At 48.9% G+C, this 22,685-nt stretch overlaps 2 protein-coding genes across 2 annotated transcripts in view; both read right to left on the bottom strand.

Annotated features, from left to right (window-relative positions):
* Positions 1–22,685, bottom strand: part of PPP2R3A (protein phosphatase 2 regulatory subunit B''alpha) — a 767,863-nt gene that overhangs the window by 686,031 nt on the left and 59,147 nt on the right. The gene's annotated exons all lie outside the window — the stretch shown is intronic.
* C8H3orf70 (chromosome 8 C3orf70 homolog) overlaps positions 18,899–22,685 on the bottom strand; it is a 41,352-nt gene continuing 37,565 nt past the window's right edge. The window contains exon 2 of the mRNA XM_050965687.1: positions 18,899–22,529. Coding sequence (XP_050821644.1) covers positions 21,973–22,529 — 557 coding nt within the window. The 3' untranslated portion in view covers positions 18,899–21,972. The remainder of the gene's footprint in view (positions 22,530–22,685) is intronic.

The raw sequence follows: 22,685 nt of genomic DNA, 5'->3' as shown, positions 1-22,685 counted from the left end.
CCCAGGCAAGTTTGAGCAATTCCCCTGGTGTGGCCCTAGGCAGGTGAGTCATTGAATTGTAACTCCCTTGCTGGACAACGGCTGTTGATGGTGGTTTGACACCCCACCCGGGCGTTGGTTACGTTCCTTGCTGTTGTCTCTAGGAGCTAGTATCTGGCTAATTCCCTACCTTACAGCATGTTACTGACAATTATAAAATACAATCTCATCACTTCATATGTACTAATATTATACATATTTAGATAAAACAGTAACTTTCAGCAAATCATAACCTTTCCCCTGACACCTTATATGGCCTGCTTTATATGCAAGATAATTGTATATAAATGAGGAATATGATGGTTACAGAGTGCTCCCCTGAGGTATAGAGTGTCACAGCCATTATGGTGGTTGCTCTTAAGGCAACGGTCTTCGTGTTTGTTCTCCTCTCCCTTTTTACTCAGTGGCCTGGACATGAGTTAGTCCAAAAAAGGATGGAATCTGAGTTTTCAATATGTTCTTCCTTTCCCACATAAGGGTCTAGAACAGCCATTCCTCCCAAGCCCTCTGTGAAAGAGGATTGTAGCGCAGATGGAATTGATTACTTGACAGTGTTGTGGATTGGCCTCCTACGTATCCACAAGAAAAGTAATTCTCAGGTGGCAAAACTACAGGCATCTGAACATCACCCCATGGCACTGGATTCCTTTCCTGGAGAGTGCGCACTAGAAGCAAGTGGTCAGTTCGTGCTCCATGCAGATCTCTCTGCTAAGGCTGTCCATTTCCGTGGTTAGCAAGGGTAGATTTTGTTTTTCCGAACCCCTGTCATAATTTGTAATGCCTCCCCTGGTTTTGTTAACTTTACAGTATTTTTAGAATCCCAGCAAATGTTTCATTCTACACGGAACTCCCAACCATTAAGCAAACCCTCCAACAGTGTTCTACAGCATGGGCCCCAACCCTGCAGTTGGAACAGGGTGTGTGGTGTGAACTATTATGGAGGTCCCCAGATGAATGGCTGGCTTTTTTATGTGAATCACACTAACTGGTGCACTGACTGGGCTACCACTGAAGGATACTGTAGGATATAAAGCCCCAGCTCAATGTACGTAGGACACTAACCAGCCCAGGGGGCTGGACCTAAATTGGTAGTTTGATAGAATTGTATTTATAAAGTGCTTCACTTCCCCAGCTGAGGGACACAGGGTACTACACAGTGACCATATAAACACTGCCACTTAGACAATACCAGCCCTAGTAAAATCCCTGGACCACCTACGCACTGCCTCTACCTCCATACTATTACTGAAAGAGCCCTTTACCCAAAGTATCACGTTGTGCTGGCTGCCTGCAGTGGTGCCAGCTGGGTGCACTGTGATCAGGCTCCATTTAGTGCATATGCTGCTGGATTCTGCACATGTTGCATGTGGCAGTGAAGCCCTGTGGAAAGGGAGTTCAAGTATTTGCTCATATCGATTCCAAGTAGGTGTGTGTATGTTGCGTGCACAACCGCCGGAAAGTTTTTCTCTAGCAGCATCTATCAGGTCGGCTGTGAAGCTCTCTGGAGTAGTGCCTGAATAGCATTCAATATGTGACCCTGCCGACCCAGCGCCTCCTCAGTTTCTTCTTACCACCCGTGATGGTTGTTGGAACTGTGGTGTCTTGCTTTGTGAATTCTCCACGTTTCCCTAGCTTGTTTTATAGTCGTTCTTATAGTAGTTCTTATTTTTTCTTTAATTTTTGTAGTTTATTTTTGTTATAGTTAGTAGCAATTTGGCTGGGGGGGTTACCCTCCACCCCGACCACTTTTCCTTGGGAGGGCTTTCATGCCCAAGTATCCAGGATTCAAGTCCTGCAAGTCGTGCTCCAGGCCTATGCCAAGGGGCGACTGATAGGGGCAAGATTTGCAAGGGGTTTCGTCCTAGGACCAAAAAGGAGCGAGACTTTCACTTTAAGCAGCTCCTTATGGAGGCGGCACTTAAACCCCAGACTCAGCACTGAGTTCTTTGGTGCTCAGTGCCCCAGCGGCAGTGGTGGAAGTAGCATCATGGATGGACTCTGGCTGAGACCCGCAGCACCACTACTCCCTGGTGCCAAAACCGGCGGCATCGACCTGGCACCACTTCTACTCCCTGGTGCCAAAGTGACACTAGAATCAAGAGAAGTGGCTCTCCATCTCAGAGACCCATTCCCCTGGAGCCGGCCAATGTGGTTCATCCCAGAGAGGAGTGCCCAGGGCCAAAGCCTGTGGACATGGCACCATCAGTTTCAGCCCCACAAGGGGAGCTGTTGAGTCCAGTGCCATTGGACTTCCCGAACCACAGCAGTGAAGAAGTTCAGCTACCATCCACCCCAGATGCCTTTGCAGCCATGAGGGACCTCATCGCCGTGACGGCACCAAGGTCTCCTCCAATCCATGCCACGCCTCCGGTACCACAGCATATGGGACAGTCTCGAGGTAAGCCAACCATGATCCAGTCATTGGCACCATTGGTCAAGTCCCAGCATCGTTCCCTGTCATAGTGCCAGCCGTACTCACGGCACCAATCAAACTCACAGCACCACTCCAGATTGCGCCAGCGCTCCCGATCACGGCACTGATCCGGAGGAGCTGGTCCCGGACCCAGCACTGGACCCAGCGCCGCTCGACATCCCAGCATAGCTCCAGGTTGGGTACCGTTCTAGGTCACATCATTGCTCCCCAGCCTCGCAGCAATTCTTGCTGGCTCAGCTCTGCTTGGCATCACACTGGCCCTCACAGTCCTGATCCCAGTCCCAGGTACTTGGATCGGGACTGGCACTGGTCAGGCCGTGGATGCCCAGCCATGGACAGCGCAGTGGCAGGGGCCAACTCTGTGGCCATTCTGGACTCCATGGGCATACCACCAGGCCCAGGGTGCACAGTCTATAGGTTCCCGGTTGGCTGCCTTTGAGCCAAGGATGCCAAAGGCTTCCGCCAATGAGCCCATCCCTAGAGGTGCAGAGGAGGCACCGTGTCCCCTCCTCCCCCTCCGTGCCCCCAAATCGATTCCAACTCCAGTTCCTGAGGCAGAGGCAATCAGTGAAGCAGGGCATAGGACTTCCGATGAGCAGGAAGGTCAGGAGGACCCTCTCCCTGCCCTTGGCCTCTATGCCCTGACAAGGCCGTCACAGGCACCTCCATATCCGGGCCACCCCACCATAGACAGCTGTGCCCACCAGGGCCTTCTGCGTAGGATGGTGCGCAACATGGGCCTGCAGGCCGAGGAGGTGGTGGAATCGGAGGATCCAATGGTAGACATTTTGGCCCCGGAAGGTCTGTCGGGTTGCCTTGCCCCCCATTAAACTATTCAGGCCAATGCCAAGACCATTCCCCATACAGCCAAGAGTGTCAAGCACAAGTACTTCCTGCCCTCGAAGGGGTACAAATATCTCTCTACGCACCCGCAGCCCTGCTCTCTGGTGGTTGCGGCTGTGAACGAGAAAGAGAGGCAGGGGCAGCAGGACCTAGTACTCAAATCAAGAGGCCAAGCAACTGGACTTGTTTGGCTGTGAGGTGTACTCCCTGGGGGTGGGGGAGGGGCTCTAGCTCAGGATTGCCAATCAGCAGGCAATCCTGAGCCATTATAACTTCAACTCCTGGAACTCGATGCTCAAGTTCAAGGAGCTTGTGCCTCATGAGTCCAGGGAGGAGTTTGGGGTCATTGCAGAAGAGGGCAAGGCAATGGCACAGACCTCTTTACAGGTCTCAGTGGACACTGCAGACTTGGCGGTGCACACCTTGTCCTCAGGAGTTGCCATGAGGAGCACCTCCTGGCAACAAGCGTTGGGCCTATTGCTGGACGTTCAACAGATGATGCAGGACCTGCCCTTTGATGAGGGGTGCTTGTTTGCGGAACAGACTGACTCTAGGCTACATGGCCTAAAGGACTTGAGGGTGACCATGAAGTCCTTGGGTATGCACACTCCGGCAACCCAAAAGAAGTACAAGTCCCAGCAGCCGCAACAGCACTCCTACCCTCCTTGACTGAGGCAGGACTTTTACAGGTGGAGGGGACGTAACGGCAGAAGAAAGCCTTCCAACTCCCCCTCTGGGTGAGGCCAGGGCCTGACCAAACCATTGTCTGATTCCATGCAGGCCTTTTGAAGGGAAGCTTGAGGATGGCATACCAAACTTATCCTTGGATCCTTAAGCGCCTTTTAAATTTTTTTTACTTACCCCGGCTGCGGTCTGCTCTGGGGTCTTCCAGGGCCCTGCTCCCCTGACCAAAGCTCCGGCGGGAGTGCGGCTGCCCCACAGCCCGGCTATCCAAGCTGGAGCCCCAGCCGGAGCGCAGCAAGCCCCGCTCTCCCAGCTGGAGCCCCGGCCAGAGCGTGGCAAGCCCCGCAGCCCCGCCACCCCGGCCGGAGCCCCAGCCGGAGCGGGGCAAGCCGCCCCGCAACTCCGCCTTCCCGGCCGAAGCCCCGGCCGGAGCATGGCAGCCACCCCGCAACCCCGCCTTCCCGGCCGAAGCCCCGGCCGGAGCATGGCAAGCCGCCCGCGGCCCCGCTCTCCCAGCTGGAGCCTCGGCCGGAGCACAAGCCCTACCCTGCAGCCCTGCTCTCCTGGCTGGAGCTCTGGGCCCTTTAAATAACCCCGAAAGCCCTGGGATAGCGGGGGGCTCCGGGGGCTATTTAAATGGCCAGGGCTCCAGCTGCCTCTGCCACCCCATCCTTTAAATAGCCTCTGGAGCCCCCCCGCCCCCATGTATTCTCCAGGGCTCCCTCGGCTATTTAAAAGGTCTGGGGAGGTAGAAGCAGGGGAGCCCCAGGCCCTTTAAATAACCCCCAGAGCCCTGGGATAGTGGGAGCCTTGGGGGCTAATTAAAGGGTGGGGGCTCCAGCTGCCTCTGCTGCACCCCCTGCCCTGCCCTGCCCGCACCAGCCCTGCCTGCAACCAGCTCTGCACCCTGTGCCCACAGCCAGCCCCTGCCGAACCCCCTGCCCTGTCTCCAGCTAACCCCTGCCACGCACCTCTGTGGCCCTGCTCAAAGCCAGCCAGCCCCACACACAGCCCTGCCCGCACCAGCCCTGCCCACACCCAGCCCCGCAGCCCCTGCCCTGTCTCCAGCCAATCCCTGCTGCACTCCCCTGCCTGAAGCCAGCCAGTTCCACACTCCTCTGTCTCCAGCCCTTTCAACCCCTGCTGCATCCCCCTGTGGCCCTGCCTGAAGCCAGCCCACCTCGCACACCCGTCTCCAGCCAGCCCTGCACCCCTTGCCCTGTCTGCAGCTAGATCCTGCCTCCAACCAGCCCCATGTCCACTGCTGCCCTGCAGTTCCCAGGGCAGTAACCCTGCACATCTGCTTCAATGAGGGGGGCAGGGAGCAGCTGGGATCCACACATGTGCACACCCACAGGGAGTGGCAGGGACCCACACATGTGAAATGGCAGTCATTAATAAGCAATCAACAGCATATATGATGCAATGTACATAATATACAATTTTATTATTTATATAGTTATGGAAAGAAAATAATACATGGAAGAAATAAAAGGCTTTTTTTTTTTTTTTACACTTTTTTTTTTTTAGTCATCCCTGCCAGGGCCCCGCCGAAAATGTTCGAATTGGGCCCCGCACTTCCTAAAGCTGGCCCTGCTTCCCCACCCTTTGTGAATCATTTATCCCACTTCCATCACGCATGGTCCCAAATAACCTCAGACTGCTGGGTCCTTTGCATGGTGGAAGTAGGATACTCTCTCCAATTCTGCTCCTCTCCACCCTCCCACCCCCCTTCCCCATCCCTCTTCAGGGACCCCTCTCACGAGCAGCTCCTCATCCAGGAGGTGCAGGCACTCCTTGCCATGGGAGCGGTAGAGGAGGTTCCGCAGGAGCTAAGGGGCAAGGGTTCCTAATCCCCAAGGCCAAAGGGGTTCTCAGACCCATGCTGGACCTGCGTGGGCTCAACAAGTTCATGATAAAGTTGAAATTCCGCATGGCCTCCCTAGGCACTATTATCCCCTCCCTGGATCTGGGAGACTGGTATGCCACCCTCGACATGAAGAACGTGTACTTCCACATAGTGATTCATCCGGTGCACAGGCACTTCCTGTGCTTTGTCATCAACCATGAGCATTACCAGTTCACGGCCCTTCCATTCAGCCTCTCAACAGCCCCCCGACTGTTCACCAAGTGCATGTCGGTCATGGCTGCCTTCCTCTATCGACAGCAGGTGAAAGTATACCCCTACCTCAATGATTGGCTGGTCAGGAGCCGCACCAGGGCGCAGGTGCAGACTCAACTCCACCTGGTCAGGTGTATGTTCAGACGGCTGGGTCTCTTCCTCAACATGGAGTAGTCAATCCTAGAACCGACCCAGAGGATTGAATTCACTGGGACAGTGCTAGACTCTGTTCAGGTTCAGGCCCTCCTACCAGAGTCCCGTTTCCAAGCTATCACAGATATCATTCAAGGACTTCAGCGATTCCCAACCTCAACAGCAAGAGGGTGCATGAGTCTCCTCAGTCACATGACATCCTGCACTTACGTGACCCGGCACACCAGACTCCAGCTCAGGCCATTGCAGGCATGGCTCACTTTGGTCTACCGCCTGGGACACGACAGCTTGAATTCGGTGATCACAGTGCTAGGACAGGTTCTCACTTCCCTTTGCTGGTGGCTCGACCCCCCCCCCGAGCGGTGTGCGGAGGAATCCCTTTCCACAGTCCCTTGCCTTCCTTGTCCCTGGTTATGGACTCCTCAGCTATGGAGTGGAGAGCACATCTGAGGGACCTTCAGACACAGAGCCTGTGGTCACAGAATGAGCTCTCCCTTGGTATCAATGTCAGGGAGCTAATGGCAGTGCGCCTTGCCTACCAAGCCTTCCAGGCCCAACTGCAAGGTCGCTGTGTAGCAGTTCTAATGGACAATACTACCACCATGTTTTACATCAGCAAGCAAGGGGGAGCCTGTTCCTCCCCTCTATGCCAGGAGGCCCTTCATCTGTGGGAGTTCTGCATAGCCCACTCCATTCACCTGGAAGCATCCTTTCTACCTGGAATTCAGAACACACTGGTGGACTGCCTCAGCAGGTCCTTGCACACGCAGGAATGGACTCTCCGACTGGATGTCATACACCCCATCTTCCAAAGGTGGAGGTTTCCCCAGGTTCACCACCCAATGCAACAGGAAGTGCACATCATTCTGCTCCTTCCAGGGTCGCAGCCCGGGTTCCTTCATGGACGCATTCCTGCTACCTTGGAGGGGTTGCCTGCTCTGTGCTTTTCCTCTGTTCTCTCTTGTGCACAAAGTCCTGCTCAAAATTCACAAGGAGGGGGCAAAGGTGATTCTGATCGCTCCATCATGGCATCACCAGCTACGCTACTGGAGCTGTTGGTGGATGTACTGGTCACATTGCCTCTCCTCCCCGACCTACTCACTCAGGACCACGGTCGCCTCTGTCATCCCAACCTACAGTCCCTCCACCTCATGGCTTGGAAGCTTCATGGCTGAACCCCACAGAGCTTCTGTGCTCAGACCAAGTCAGACAGGACCTCCACTAGAACCACATATCTTGTGAAGTGGAAAAGATTTTCATGTTGGTGTGACCAGCGCCATGTCCCTTCCCTCCGCCCCTCCCCCCCAGGCGCTGGTATTGCTCATCTTAAAGTACCTCTTGCACCTGAAACAGCAAGGCCTAGGGGTGTCCTCCATAAGGATTCACCTCGCTGCCATTTTGGCCTTCCACCTTCACCAACCCCATGGTTGGTCACTTTCTCAAACGCTTGGACTGTTTATATCGTCAGATCCGTCAGCCTGTCCCTGTGTGGGACCTTAACCTGGCCCTTTCAAGGCTCATGGGGCCTCTGTTCGAACTGTTGGCCATGTGCTCCCTCTTGTATCTCTCCTGGAAGACAGCTTTCCGAGTCGCCATTACCTCGGCAAGACGTGTCTCTGAGCTAAAGGCCCTCACCTCGGAACCGCCTTACACGGCTTTCCACAAGGATAAGATGTCACTCAGACCGCACCCGGCCTTCCTCCCCAAGGTGGTGTCGAGCTTCCACACAAGCCAGGACATTTTCCTACCTGTCTTTTACCCGAAACCTCATGCTAGTCCCCAGGAGCAGCGGCTACATTCCCTCAATGTCCGAAGAGCCCTACCTTTCTACATCGAGCGCACTCAGCCATTCAGAAAATTGACCCAGCTATTTGTAGCGGTGGCGGACCAGATGAAAGGTCTCCCGGTCTCCTCTCAAATAGTATTCTCCTGGATCATGTCCTGCATCTGCACTTGCTATGAGCTGGCTGGGGTGCTGACCCCAGCTCTTACCGCATGCTCCACTAGTGCCCAGGCTTCGTCAGCAGCATTCTTGGCCCAGGTACTGCTCAAAGAAATCTGCAGGGCAGCAACTTAGTTCTTGTTATATACCTTCACCTCACACTACGCCATCGTCCAGCACATGCAGGGACGACGCGGCTTTCGGCAGAGCAGTGCTACACTCAGCATTCCTGAACTCCGACTCCACCGCCTAGGTAAGGCTTAGAATCATAGAATATCAGGGTTGGAAGGGACCTCAGGAGGTCATCTAGTCCAACCTCCTGCTCAAAGCAGGACCAATCCCCAACTAAATCATCCCAGCCAGGGCTTTGTCAAGCCTGACCTTTAAAAACTCCTAAGGAAGGAGATACCATCACCTCCCTAAGCAACCTATTCCAGTGCTTCACCAGTCTGAGTGAAAAAGTGTTTTCCTAATATCCAGCCTAAACCTCCCCAACTGCAACTTGAGACCATTACTCCTTCTGTCATCTGCTACCACTCAGAACAGTCTAGATCCATCCTCTTTGGAACCCCCTTTCAGGTAGTTGAAAGCGGCTATCCCCTTGTTCTTTCAGAGAGCTGCTCCCCACAGCCTAGTGTCTTGGGGCTTGGCAGCAGCAAGAGCCAGAAGCCCAGTCCTGGGGCATGGAGAGTAGCCCCAGTTGTAGCAGTGGCTGCTCCAGGAACTGCTACTCAGCACTAGATGAGGAGCAGGAGCGGCGCAGAGGTCTAGGGCCGATCGGGCAGTAGCGCACAGCCCTGCGCATTCTAGCTCTGCCAGCCAGAGCCTATGAAATGTGCAGGGTCAGCTGTGGACAGAGGTGAGAGTCCTGGGGTCCAGATCCCGCCTACACACAATGTTTAACACCCTGTCCCTGGGCTAGAGAGAGATGTGGGAAATGGAGGGGGAGAGAGTGAGGAACAGTGCATTACAGACACGGGAGTGATTGGAAACACTCGCAATCCCAAGAGCTCCAGTGAACAGGAGAAAGAGACAAACTGATGCCTTGATTATTTCAGAACGAAGTAAAAATGCTACTACCACGTTTGTGAGTGATCTATAAGGGAGGTGACAGTGGCTGTGGCTATCTGTTTTCTACAGGCACTGACACCACTAGCTTCCATGTTTGTTGGCTACAATCTGAATGGTGAAGTCAGGGATCTCTTATGCCCTTAATTCCCTCAAAATGGGGCCCTCCTACCCAACAAGATTGTCTCATGGAAAAAATAAATAGCTTTGTCCTCTGTTAGAGACCAGGGTCCTCTTGGGGAGCTGATAGAAATGTCTCTTTGCTTGTAATCAGCAGTTCCCAATGAGTGGTCAGATTTCAGCCGACTCCCAAGGACACCTCGGTAGCTGGGAGCCTGTGACTGAGGATGCGTTTGCAGGGGTATGGGAGGGACGTTTCCACTGTGGGATTCTTCCTCTATGCAAATGCACATGCATGATTTCTAGCTGAATAGGAAAATGGACACAAACTCAGTCACCTTATTCCAAGGCATCTGAACTATAGGAAGGCTGTTTTCCCAGACACAAGACATTTGATGTGTACTTTGTATAGTACTTCAGCACACACTTTATCTGCAGGTGGCCCGGTTGTGCCACTTGGGCACTAAATGGGCACAGAGTAGCCTAAAGTGTCATCCAAAGGAAAGCATTAGAAGCCTCGTGGAAAAGGCTCTGAGTTCACCTAGAAGCAATTAGAAAAAAGCATACCACCTCCCCTCCCTGGTACTTCTCAGAGCTGTGCATACTGATGGGAGAAGAGCCATTGCTGGGGAATTATCTGGAGCCAGTGCTGCCAGCCCAAAGGGGAGATAAGAATGGTGACCTTTCCCTCTGCTCAAATGCTGACATTTGATACAAAGAAACAATAAATGGGAAATGACTTTTTTTTTTTTTTTAACTGCAGTGAATTACAGAGGAAAGGAGGAAGGTGGCTCTGATACAATTCTAATGAAGGCTGTATCTTTCCCCTGCATTAGGCTGAATAATCACTCCTGCTAATTGTCAGGCAGGGTGGGAAAAGCAGCCAGCCCTTTCATGTTCAGGAAGTGGAGCGTTGTATGCTAATATGCTGCAGAAATGCCCGGGAATCAAAGAGAAGAAAAAAAAGTTCCTGCTATTTCTAGATTAAAGAGCTCGCAGTGCTGCCCTGCCCTTTTAGGCCCCATGTCCCTGCGTTAAAGGGCCAGCTCTTCCATCACATAGATTTCAGTGGAGGCATTTCAAAGATGTTTCTATTCAAATCCTTTAAATGTCTTCAGACCATAAGGCCTTTGTCATTGTGTGGCTGCTCCCTGGGGTGTAAGGGTCTTTGGTAACACATGTTCCTTCTCTTCCAGCTTCCCAACACCCCCCGTGAATTATTTTCTGACTAACGAGCCCTGGAGGCCTCCTGGCAGACAATGACTTTTGTTGATGGCAGTTCCCTCAGGAAGGCTGTATGGCCTAGGATCAACCACAGGATGGGGGCTCAAGATAGCTGGGTTCTGTTCCCAGCTCTTTCATTAACCTGTTAAGAGCCAAGTGCCAAGTCATGTCCCTTCCCTGTGCCTCACTTTCCCCTTTGTCTTGTCTGTTCAAACTCTGAGGTTCTTGGGCCAGAGACTGTCTCACTCTGTTTCTGTGTAGCCTCTAGCAGGGCTACTATGATACCAATTTGGTGAGACTTGCCAAAGGGTCATTCTGTGAAGACATCTGACCTAGCATATGTTTGCCCCGTGCCAGGCAACTGAGCTGGGCCTGACATGCCCCGTAGGAAGTCAGAGCAGTGCCAGAGATTAATGAAGGGGGATTCTCAGCACCTCCCACTAGAGTAGTGCCAAACTCATCTTTACCTTTCCTCCTGCTGGGAGGAGCAGGGGTTGCTCATTTATTTAACAGTGGTGCAGTGCTGACTGCCTGACATTTCAAGGAGCAAGGACCCATAGGCTTAACCTGCTAGATCAAAGTGCTGTCAGGCTGGCACTGCAATGGTTTCAGTCCAGCCTAGAGGGCAACCATGTCCTGATTCAGTCAGACAACACTGACTGACATGGTTGTATTTGTGAATAGCTGAAGGGAAACAAGGAACAGAAGCAATAGAAGTCGTATGATGAGTGGAACACTTTCTCTTATACCTTAGAGTGATTCTTATAAAAGGAGATATGAACTAAAAGGCAGACTGGCTCAGCAGCTGCAAGGTCAACTCCTTCCAGTGGGTCCTGAATCAGGAGGTCTTTGAGTTAATTATCCAAATGTTCAGACTTCCTTCTGAGTGATAGTCACAGTTTCCTTGGCAGAGAACTACCAGGTAGCCAGGTTCTTATATCAGTCCTATTAGCCATACTGGCAGTCAAGCCTCTCATTCTGCAATGGGCCTTACTGCTCAGGTTGAGAGCTCTGACAAGCCATCTCTTCGATCCCCTCATGTCAGTGTCAATGTTCTGTGTTCATCCACACTTGATTGGTGATAGCCACTTCTGTGATGGTCTATGGGGCTCCCCTCAGGCCTCCAGCTATCACCACTCTGTGGGCCAGAACCCATTGTCCTCTCCCTCTGCACTGCAAGTTTAGGGGTACAGTCCTCCTGCAATTCACTGGGACCATCTCAACAGGCCTAACCTTAGTCCTGCACCTGTAGGCCACTCTCAGGGACAGTGACAGGGTCACCAGTAACAAGCTGGCTTTCACAGAGCCAAGGCATTTATTTTAAAACAAAAGCATTTCAGAAATAAACGTAACTGGTCTACACAGATGCCATGTTAAGAGGTGTCACCTAGTGTCCACATGGAGCTCTGACAGGTTCACACCCACACCCTTCCAGCAGGATTAAACCCTCTTGGATACAGTCTCACGTAGTTTTGGATCTCTGACTCAGTCCAGGCTTCCCCCATGGTACAAGCTCTTGCTTTGTCACCTGGGTTTCTTGAACGTGGTCTGAACTAGCATATACAATTTCCCCAGGGCCTGGCACTTCTCTGGTGTTGGTGGCCTGGCATCTGCAGTAATTTGCCACCATGATTTTAGTTGCTTGGGGAAGCTCAGTAGCCCTCCATGGTGGAACAGGAATCCAGTAGCTCGCTCACAAAAAGACACACAACATTAAAAGCTACCAAAGTTTATGACTAAACTTGGTCCCTAAACTGTCTGGCATATCTAGTTGCCTTTTAGAAGTTTCCATACTTCCGGGGTCTCACCTTTATTACATGCCCTGCACCCCTCTCCCCCGAGAAATGGCGATAGCAATGGTACCTGACCCGAAGCCTAGGGGAGCCCACTGACACAGCTCTCAGCTGGTGCTGCTGCCCTTTTCTTGTAATTTACCATTTCATCTCCTTCTATAAACCTGGTGCCTAACAAGCCAGCATACACTAGTCATGTGCTAGTCCAGCTCTTCTTGGCTGGATCAGTAGGTGGCATTCTCAGGCTCCTGGTTATCCTGTAAACTGAAACCTTTGGGTATGAACTTGAGCGTTGGTGCTCCCACTCCCACCTCTTGCTCACGGTGTCAGATACCCTGGTGGTGGTTGCAGGTTTCGCATAAGCCTCACTTTAGACAGAGTGGGACAGCATGTAGGTCTGGCTCTCTGGGACAGGACTTTTAGCCTGTCTGGCTCTCTGTGACAATGCTTTTAACAGCACTAGGATCCCAAAATGCTGCTAGGGGACAATTTTCAGTCTTTCCCTCAGAGCCAAATGCCTTTTGCCTGAGGCCAGGTGCCATTGGGGGTCTGGCACTGGTCTTCTGAGGTTTCCATGCTGCCAAGTGCACACATCTGGCACCAAGCCCATGCTGCTCAGTTACAGGGACCCTTGCCTTTCCCCTACAGCCACTAGTGGGACATGGAAGCCTGGGGAAGTTTGGTAAACACCAAGGAGCACAAGGTTGTGATTTTTTTTTCTTCACAGGCTCGCCCTCAGCACCTGACCCTAGCCCAAGGTGGAAGGGGAACATATTCTAGTGTGTGAGTCAGGTTTTTTTTCCCATCCCGGTTAGTCTGTCTGGTGCTGGGGCCACAGGACTACCGTGCCTGGCCATGGTGCTGTTGGCTGACATGCGCCAAGGGCAGCAGGACCTGCCATCTGTTCAAGGGAAGACTTTCTTCCTAGGCCAATGGTACCCAAGGCCATGCCATCGATGTATACACACAAACTATGATTTCCAGCCTGGCTGTACCCACAGGACCATGCCCTCTAACACCAGAACATGCATGGAGGATGCCATATTTGGGGGGTGGGGGGGAGGCAGACCAGGTGCCTACAACAATGGCATCTTCCTCACCGCATGACCATGCATGCAACATAGACACAAGCCCACACGTTGCATGCAAGCGCTGCAGTGTCTCGCTCAGTCCAGATGTATTACTTAACCTGGCCTTACAGTTTGCTGGCCTCTAGGAGGTCTATTTTGGGATGCTTGCTAACAGCTAACACCATGCTATGACACTGCTGTTCCGCCTGACAAACCCAGACTATTTATTTTAAAATAGGTTTGACCCCAATCTTTTCCTAACTGCTGGTCTAATTGTTTTTAATGCTTAAGTTGTTCATGTCTCTGATGTTGTGCTCATCTCATTCCAATGACCAAAATGCATGTCACTGTGGCTGAAACTGCCTTGTCCAGTGCAATAGACTCATAGGTCAGAAGGGACCAATATGATCATCTAGTCTGACCTGCACAAGGCAAGCCACACAACCCTACCCATCCACTTTTATAACAACCCCTAACCTAGGACTGAGTTATTGAAATCCTCAAAATTGGTTTGAAGACCTCAAGCTGCAGAGAATCCACCAGCAAGCGACCCATGCCCCACGCTGCAGGGGAAGGCGAAAAACCTCCAGGGCCCCTGCCAATCCGCCCTGGAGGAAAATTCCTTCCCGACCCCAAATATGGCGATCAGCTAAACCCTGAGCATGTGGGCAAGACTCACCAGCCAGCACCCAAGAAGGAATTCTCTGCAGTAACTCAGTTCCCATCCCATCCAACATCTCCCCGCAGACCATTGAGCAGACCTATCTGGTGATAATCCAAGATCAATTGCCCAAATTAAACTATCCTATCATAACATCCCCTCCATATACTTATCAAGCTTAGTCTTAAAACCAGAAAAGTCTTTTGCCCCCACTACTTCCCTCGGAAGGCTGTTCCAGAACTTCACTCCCCTAATGGTTAGAAACCTTCGTCTAATTTCAAGTCTAAACTTCCTTATATCCAGTTTGTACCCATTCGTCCTCGTGGCTACATTAGTACTAAACTTAAATAATTCCTCTCCCTCCCTAATGTTAACCCCCCTGATATATTTATATAGAGCAAGCATATCCCCCCGCAGCCTTCTTTTGGCAAGGCTAAACAAGCCAAGCTCTTTGAGTCTCCTTTCATAAGGCAGGTTTTCCATTCCTCGGATCATCCTAGTAGCCCGTCTCTGGACCTGTTCCAGTTTGAATTCATCCTTCCTGAACATGGGACACCAGAACTGCACACAATACTCCAGATGGGGTCTCACCAGCGCCTTATATAACGGTACTAACACCTCCTTATCCTTGCTGGAAATACCTCGCCTGATGCAGCCTAAAATCGCATTTGCTTTTTTAACAGCCGTATCACATTGGCGGCTCATAGTCATCCTGCTATCAACCAATACCCCAAGGTCCTTCTCCTCCTCTGTCGCTTCCAACTGATGCGTCCCCAACGTATATCTAAAATTCTTATTATTAATCCCTAAGTGCATGACCTTGCACTTTTCACTATTGTATTTCATCCTATTACTATTACTGAGCCGTTATGTTGCCTTGAGGGGGACAGACGTGTACTGCCTGTGATGCTGGCAGACTAGGTGCCGCCTCATGCCAAAGGACCCTAGCTTAATTGCACACTGACAACTCCATAGCTGGAATCAGTTGGATCAACTGAGTGTTAGTGTTGTTAAAATAGGTATTAGAATTATAAGACTGGGTTTAGCCTTTAGGGAATATTTGTAAATTGCTGCATGCATTAGTCTCACTTATGAGTGCTGTAGCCCTTATTGTGAGGTAATATTTGAGCAGCTGTACTGTAAAATTCTGTGACCATATGACCAGACAGCAGAGCACCATTAAGAGGTGTGAAATGCTCATCAACAGACATTGTTACATCCAGCCCAACACAAATGGTCCATTGACCCCTCCCCCCGGGGCCACAAGCCAGTGTTGTTCTGCTTCCTCCCATCAGCTGACTACAGCGCAGGAGAGGGCATTAAGAATCACAAACAAAAGGAGCACATCAGCTGGATGCTGCTTGGACGCCAGAGGGCAGGGGGGCTTAGGCATAAGCAAGAGCTTCCCCCCACTGGTTAGCCCAAGAGGACCGGGGTTAGGGTACATCTCTACTCCAATCAGGCACCCAGGGCAGGCCCATATAATCTGAGGCTCAGGCTGTACTAACACTGCAGCTCTAGGCACATGTGCATTAAAGCCCCCCTTTCACCCCCCCTCCGCAGAATACAATGGTGACCATCGCTCTCCCTGCTCAGCTCACCTCACCCAAAAGGCACTGCAGAGCAGTGAATGGGGGCAGCGTTCACTCACAGCCTAGTGCTGTGCTGCTTCTGCTGACATTTCATTCAGAGGGCAGGACTGGACCCTCCCTGCTTTATAGACACCACCACTCACTGTGCTCCATTGCATCTGACTGACTTCAGCTATAGGTGGTGCAGGAAGCGCTGGGTGGAGAGAGGCAGTGACAAGTCAGTTTTGACAGAGAGTGAGGCAAAAATCATGGGACAAGAGTTAAAATGACTCTTTCTGCAAAGTTTGGGGAATATTTTAAATTTTGACATCAGTTTTCTTTGTCCTCAGTCACCAGTCAAGAGGGGTGGATGGGCTGGGGGAGAGGGAGGGTCAGTCAGAAAACAGTTATGCAGCAGCAGAGCGTGCGTGCGTGTGTGTGTGTGTAGACCTAAGATAGAAGTGTGCCAGAAATTAACTCACTGTCTTGACCCAAACAAGGTACAGCTGAGTTATTTCAGTCATGAGAGAGATCTTCACACCAAGCTCATGTCTTAAAGCAGAGGTGACAACAGCAGATGGGAAAGCAACCCTGAGGGCAGGGAGGAACAGCCTGGGGATGACAGAACCCCAATACCATGCGGGAGAGCAGTGGCATCCCCCTCTGCAATGCTGGATGCACTCTACTCACCCCATCTCAAACAGGAGAGCGCAGAAACAGACAGGTTCACAAATGAGTGAAAATGATTAGAAGCTCGGCCCCAAGTCCACATGACAAGCGATGGGATGGCTCTGCCAGCTGAGACCTGATCCCCAATGGCTGCATCACCATGTGCTGCCAGAGGGCCACAGGAAGCCACCTGGCCTACTTCCAGCCCTAAATGCCACATTTCTGACTTTCAAACACAGGTTTTTAAAGATTATTTTAACTACAACTCTCATGCAATATTTATGCTGAAGCTACACCTCTGTCCTCTGCTGTGTCTGCAAGTCTAGATAGGAAGTACCCAAGACCATCATAACTGAGGAAATAATTCTTAGCAAGTCATTTGGTGTCATTTCATTATAAACTTTTCCTCTGGGCTAAACGCAAGGTGGATGGAGTAATATTTACTCTTTGGTACTAATGTACCTTTCAAGCTACATGCCTCTGAACCCCACTTCTAAATGTAATCTGGTCTTTTTGATCGCCCTCACTGGCTGATTGCTGTACTTTGCATCTCTCCTGCCAGTCCTAAATAGCTGACTGGCAAAGCCAGTGGGCTGAAATAGAAAGTAATCTGCAGGTCACAAATGTCTCTCCATCATTTATTTCATTCAGAATTTTTAAGTCCAGAAGGTGTGTCAAGAATTTTTTTCATGGCCTCAGAGTGCAGCCACCAACTCTTGTTGGTGGCTGCTCTGGCAATTTTTCCTAAAACACTTAAGTAACTTTAGGAAAAACAAATATGCACATACACACGTCAAAATCATTGTAATTTATTTATGTAGGGTTTTTTTGAGACTTGGTAATAAAAATAATGTACAGTGTCTTTATTCTTTACTGGACCTACACAGAATAGCTTTGCACGTTCTTGTGGGGTTTTTTTTTTTTGGCAGTTTATTTATTTATTTTTAAGATTTGCTAGCTAGGAAGGCTGCTGCTGTGAAAACCATTGTGTATCACTTTTCACAGCAGACTTGCTAGCTGGGAGGCAGTGAAAAGTGATAACCAAACATACAAATATAGCTTTTCACAGCAGGCTTGCATAGCGCAGGCAAGCCAGAATTAAGCTGTGGATAGCAAGGTGGGTAAGGAGGCAGTGGGGCCAAGGATGATGATGGGGGTGAGCCCAGGACCGGAGCCTGAAGCCCACCCGCCACCCCCAGCTGGGGATGGAGCCTGTGGCCAGAGCCTGGTGTCCACCACCCCAGGGCTGAAGCCAGAAGCCCAAGCCCCACCACTCCTGGGTAGGTGGGGAACTCGCACCAGCTGCCTGCTGCTCTGGCATTTGTGGCTCCAGGGGAGGGCTGGGCCCAACTCCTGTTGGCAGCCCCAGGGGAGGAGCCACTGCTTCCTCCTCCGCCCCCTCCCCCCCTCATCACTTTCCAAGAGGCTGTGGCTGCAAGAAAAACCTCTAGGGGCCACATGTGAGAAACACTGGTATAGTCTGACCATTTACACAACACATGCCATAGAATGCCACCCAGTGATTCCTGCTTCAAGCCTATTAATTTAAATTATGCACAAGAAGTCAAAGAGGCATTTAGTCTCAATTTAAAAACAGTGATGTAGACTCCACCACGTCACTACATAAATTGTTCCAATAGTTAATTACAGTCCCTGCTAAAAAGATGTACCTACCTTTTGTCTGAGTCTGTCTAGCTTCAGCTTCCAACCATGGGACCTCGTTATGCCATGTTCTGCTAGATTAAAAAGATCTCTACTATTAGAAATCTCTTCCCCATGTAGGAACTTGTAGACTGTGATCAAGTTACTGCAACCTTCTCTTAGGGCTTGTCTACATTACACGGTAGATCGACAGGCAGTGATCGATCCAGGGGGCGTCGATTCGTGTCTAGTCAAGACACGATAAATTGACCACCGAGTGCTCTCCTGTCGACTCTGCTACTCCACCAGGGTGAGAGGCACAGGCGGAGTCGACAGGAGCATCAGCCCTCAACTTACCACAGTGAAGACACCGCAGTAAGTAGCTCTAGGTACGTCAGCTTCAGCTACGTTATTCACGCAGCTGAAATTATTCACGTAGCTGAAGTTGTGTAACTTAGATCGATCCCCCCCAGTGTAGACCAGGCCTTAGATAAACTAAATAGACTGAGTTTCTTTACTCTCGCACTATATGGAATAATTTCCAGACCTCAAATGATCTTGTGGCTGTTTTCTGAATCCTTTCCAATTTGTTAACATCCTTTTGGAAGCATGGCCACCAGTAGCCAATAAAGGGCTCCTTCATTTAAATTCAAGTCAGAACTTGTGTTGTTTAAACTTTCAGACAATGTGTGTGATCGAAGCTCCAATGCCACAAGGTACTGAAGCATGTGACTTCAACACAGCTACGTCTGTTCGGAAAGCTCGATGTCTTGCTGAATTGGGGTCAGAGTGACTGTTACTTTAAAACTGTGAAACACGTCACTCTAATATACAGGATACAGAGTTACTTAAGACAAGCTGTGCTTCAATGGTTTAGTATTTTATTAAAGAGGAAATACATACAGCTGAAATAGGACACGCGTCGGTTACTCAAATTAGAACATATAACTTTGATATCAGAAAGCTATTCTGTAAAAGAAATCTACCTAAATCTGTGCTTGTGCGAAAGAAAACAAATCACATTTATTTAAGAAAGTAGTATTTTTCTGAAGTAGTACACACAGAGCGATCTGTTCAGAGTCTGGTTCAAGAACTGAACATAAATTTGAGAAATGTGTTATAGAATTAGCTGTTAAAACATTTGCCAAAATCTTGCCCTTCCCAATCCGCAAGCACTCCACTAAAATCCATGGGGTTCTATAGGGTGTAATACAAACTAGGATTTAGCCCATTGTGCTTAAGACTTTTAAACAGATCATGGTAAAGAGACAGACACAGTAGTTACTAACAGTTTGGAAAGAGATGTGTCCTGACAATGATGATATGGACTCTGTGTCACCAGAGGATATTAAGTTAATCTTAGTCATGACTACCTGACTAATTTTCACTAGACACTATTACAGCCCTGCTGACAGCAGGCATGTTTGCGTAAGTTCAAAGGAAGAAGGGAGGTCTCCCCCTTCAGACGACGGAGGTCTCGGGTTGCCCTTTTCAATATTCTGTTCCTACCCCCAAAATATAATTTGTAATGATTTCCACTGTTCTCTCCAGCAGGGCCCCTCTGACAATGTTAGATCCCTGAAAATACACTTAGTCATCAACAGGAAGAACCCCTCCAGGGGGCTAAATCAGCTAGACGGGTCACAAGAAGACAGATTTTCAGATTCTTCAGTCTCAAATTACATTTGACTGATTATAATACAAATTCAATAGCATTAATTAAGTTAATGTTTTCTTCCACCTATGGAATTCATGAGAATGCATAAGACAGAACACTACCAAAGTAAAAACCTTGGTTACCCTACAAAGCTAAACCCCATATTAAAAAAAAAAATAAATCCCATTTAAATAGTTTTTTTCTACAATCTTCTTTAAATGCCAACCAAACAGCATGGTTCTTGAAGTGCCTGGTAAGACGGTATCTGCTCATGCACATGGGCTGAATTCCTCATCTATTTAACAAGCATTGCACTGTTTATACACTTCATCAAAACTATAAAACCTGTTAGTTCTCCTCTCAAAGTGTTATTTTAGTCAAAAAGTACATTACTTTATATAACATATCATGTTAAATTCCTACCACACACACTGTAGTCTAAGTATTTTCTAAAGGTGTCGATTACAAAGTGTATAAAAATTAGCAATAAGTCAGCATACAGTGGTAAAGATTCTTCCATTCTACAACATAGAGTAAGAGATTCTAGTATTGATAACTAAATCTGTACGTTTATATATCCTTATTCTCTCCAATAATTTTGAAAGGTAAATAGCAAACAAAAGAATTACAACAAGGCTATGTTTACAGTCAGAAGCAGAACTGTTGTTATAACTGTACCTAACTGGTTCAGTCATACAGAACTTTTCAAAGAACAACAATACATTTAGAGGTTGTCAAGGGACTGAAGCATGTCAGAAAAATGTTTATTTTACCATCTTGCTTAAGTGTGATTTAGAATCCATCAGTGTCTAACTGTTGAACTGATTAGAGAGTACCTCTTTATCATTCTCCAGCTAAAATACACACAGACAAACTAAGGTGTCACAGACTTGTATTTCTTAATAGCACAACTATTGGTAACTGTAACCCAGTATTGTTTAACAACTCTACAACAAATACATGTACACTGGGACTTTAAAGTCTTAGTTAAGGTAGAAAATCCTTGTTTATCAAGATTTTCATCTAATCAGTGCCAATAAATTTAAATTTGGAGGAAATAGCACAAAAACACTTGAGATCAAATTAGAAAGAAGGGCTTGAGGAAAAGTGTTAGACCAATTAATCATTTTCTGTCCTGCAACTCTTCACCCCAACCTGTTGTCTTTAGCATTTGCCTTAAAAACAGACAGATTCAGACCTGGTCTTAGCAATGGCAACAGTTTGGACCAATTAAACTAAATCCTAATCAAACCAAAGATGATGCAAATACTCAGACAGATAAAGGACAGAACTGAACTATTTGTTCATCTATCCCACTCCCCTTTTAATGCAGGATGGTTCTTCACAGAACATGTGTGTTATTTTGGAACCATTTCTGATTGAGCTCTCTCTCCTTTAGCTGTCACTTCACAGCTAAATCAGGAGTGGCCTTTTTTACAACCGAAATCTCCACCTAAAATAAAAACAAACAAAAACTAGTGTGTTCTTTTTTTGTTTACATCAGAAGAAAGAATGACTGGCTCTGGCTAGATTATATATTGGCAGCAAAACAATTCACTCATCAGTGGAGTTCAGCTCAGTCCCTGGCTTTTAAGTTAGCAGGAACTTAGCTATTGTGGATGCATTATGCATAGCCTGGAAGAGGGTAGGAGGCACTTTGCACTGCTCTCTTATCAGCTGGAAGAGGGGGAACTGATAGGGTTTGAAAGGAATCACAGAACACCCCTTCCTCCAGTGCAGATATCAGGGGAGCCTTTGGCAGGAGAACAGAGGAAGTACCTCGGATCTCCAAATTAGGTGCAGATGTATGTGTTTGTGAGACAGAAGAAGAGAATAAAGACTTCTCGGCCATCAGGCCAACTGCATAACCTTCCCCATGCTGCTCTGTAATACCCCCTGTGCTGTGAAAGTACATCATAAATCTCCCGACAGAAGAAAACAGCAGGAGGGTGCAATTCTTGTTACAATTAACTGCAAAGGAAGTGCCCCAGACTAAGATAAGGCCCACTTTGTCATAAAAGCCATATAATTTTTTTTTATCGTTGCTTAAATGTAGAAGTGGGAGATCCGATTAGTGAGGGAGCGCATTAAAATTAATTGGTAGAATTAGTTATTCAAATAGCTAACTCACTGATGTGCAAGTCTTGTTACTGCTCTTCTGTGAGGAGGCTGAAAAGTCTCAAGTGCACTGGAAAAAAGGACTTATCAGAAAGAAAACAAATATAAATGCTATAAAAGCAATATTGGTTAGTGTATGTGGGACTGATTCTAACACGGCGTGTCACACGCTGGTTTCTATAGTCTCGATCACTTCCAGTTCACACTGTGAGGGCGACAGACGGGGGCATTCGTCTGGCTCCCAACTGCTGTCTGGATTATAATCTTCTTCAGAACTTAGCTCTGCCCCCTCCTCAGTGTCCTCATCACATGACTCCATAAAGGGAACCCCAACAGCATTGATCCCAGAGTCCTCAGAGCTGGAAGGGGAAGAGCAGTGATCTATTTTTGGTTTATTGCTCTCTTCTGAAATTAAGGCATTGCGAACAGCAAGCTCCTCAGGCTTCACTTTATGGGGTGCAGCAGGAAGCTGCCGCTGGACATAGCACATCTTCCCATTGATGCATTTCACACGGTAATTGTCGATAAAGAGGTCGGAAATTGTGCAGTATCGTGGGGAGTCAGGGGGTAACGGCAGCTGGAAGACAGGTGCAAACTTCAAGAAGTGTTCAGTGAGTGAGACCGAGATCTGAATCGTGTTTGTGGATTCCCTAGGTTGGACAGGTATTTCGGTGCTTGGAAGCTGTTCCACAGGAGTCATTGGCTGATAGACATATTTACCTGTAAGGAATATAAAAATAACAGTTAAAAACCATAATTGCTACAAACAGATTATATCATCCTATTAGTAATATAGAAGAAAAATACATGGTGTTTCACCAAACTGGTTTAAAAAACAAAAGAAAGCAGTCAGAAAACTCCTATGAGGAATATTTC

The sequence above is a fragment of the Gopherus flavomarginatus genome, chromosome 8 (genome assembly GCF_025201925.1).
Source record: "Gopherus flavomarginatus isolate rGopFla2 chromosome 8, rGopFla2.mat.asm, whole genome shotgun sequence".
NCBI classification, from domain to species: domain Eukaryota; kingdom Metazoa; phylum Chordata; order Testudines; family Testudinidae; genus Gopherus; species Gopherus flavomarginatus.
This window is presented reverse-complemented; position numbering and strand designations above follow the sequence as displayed.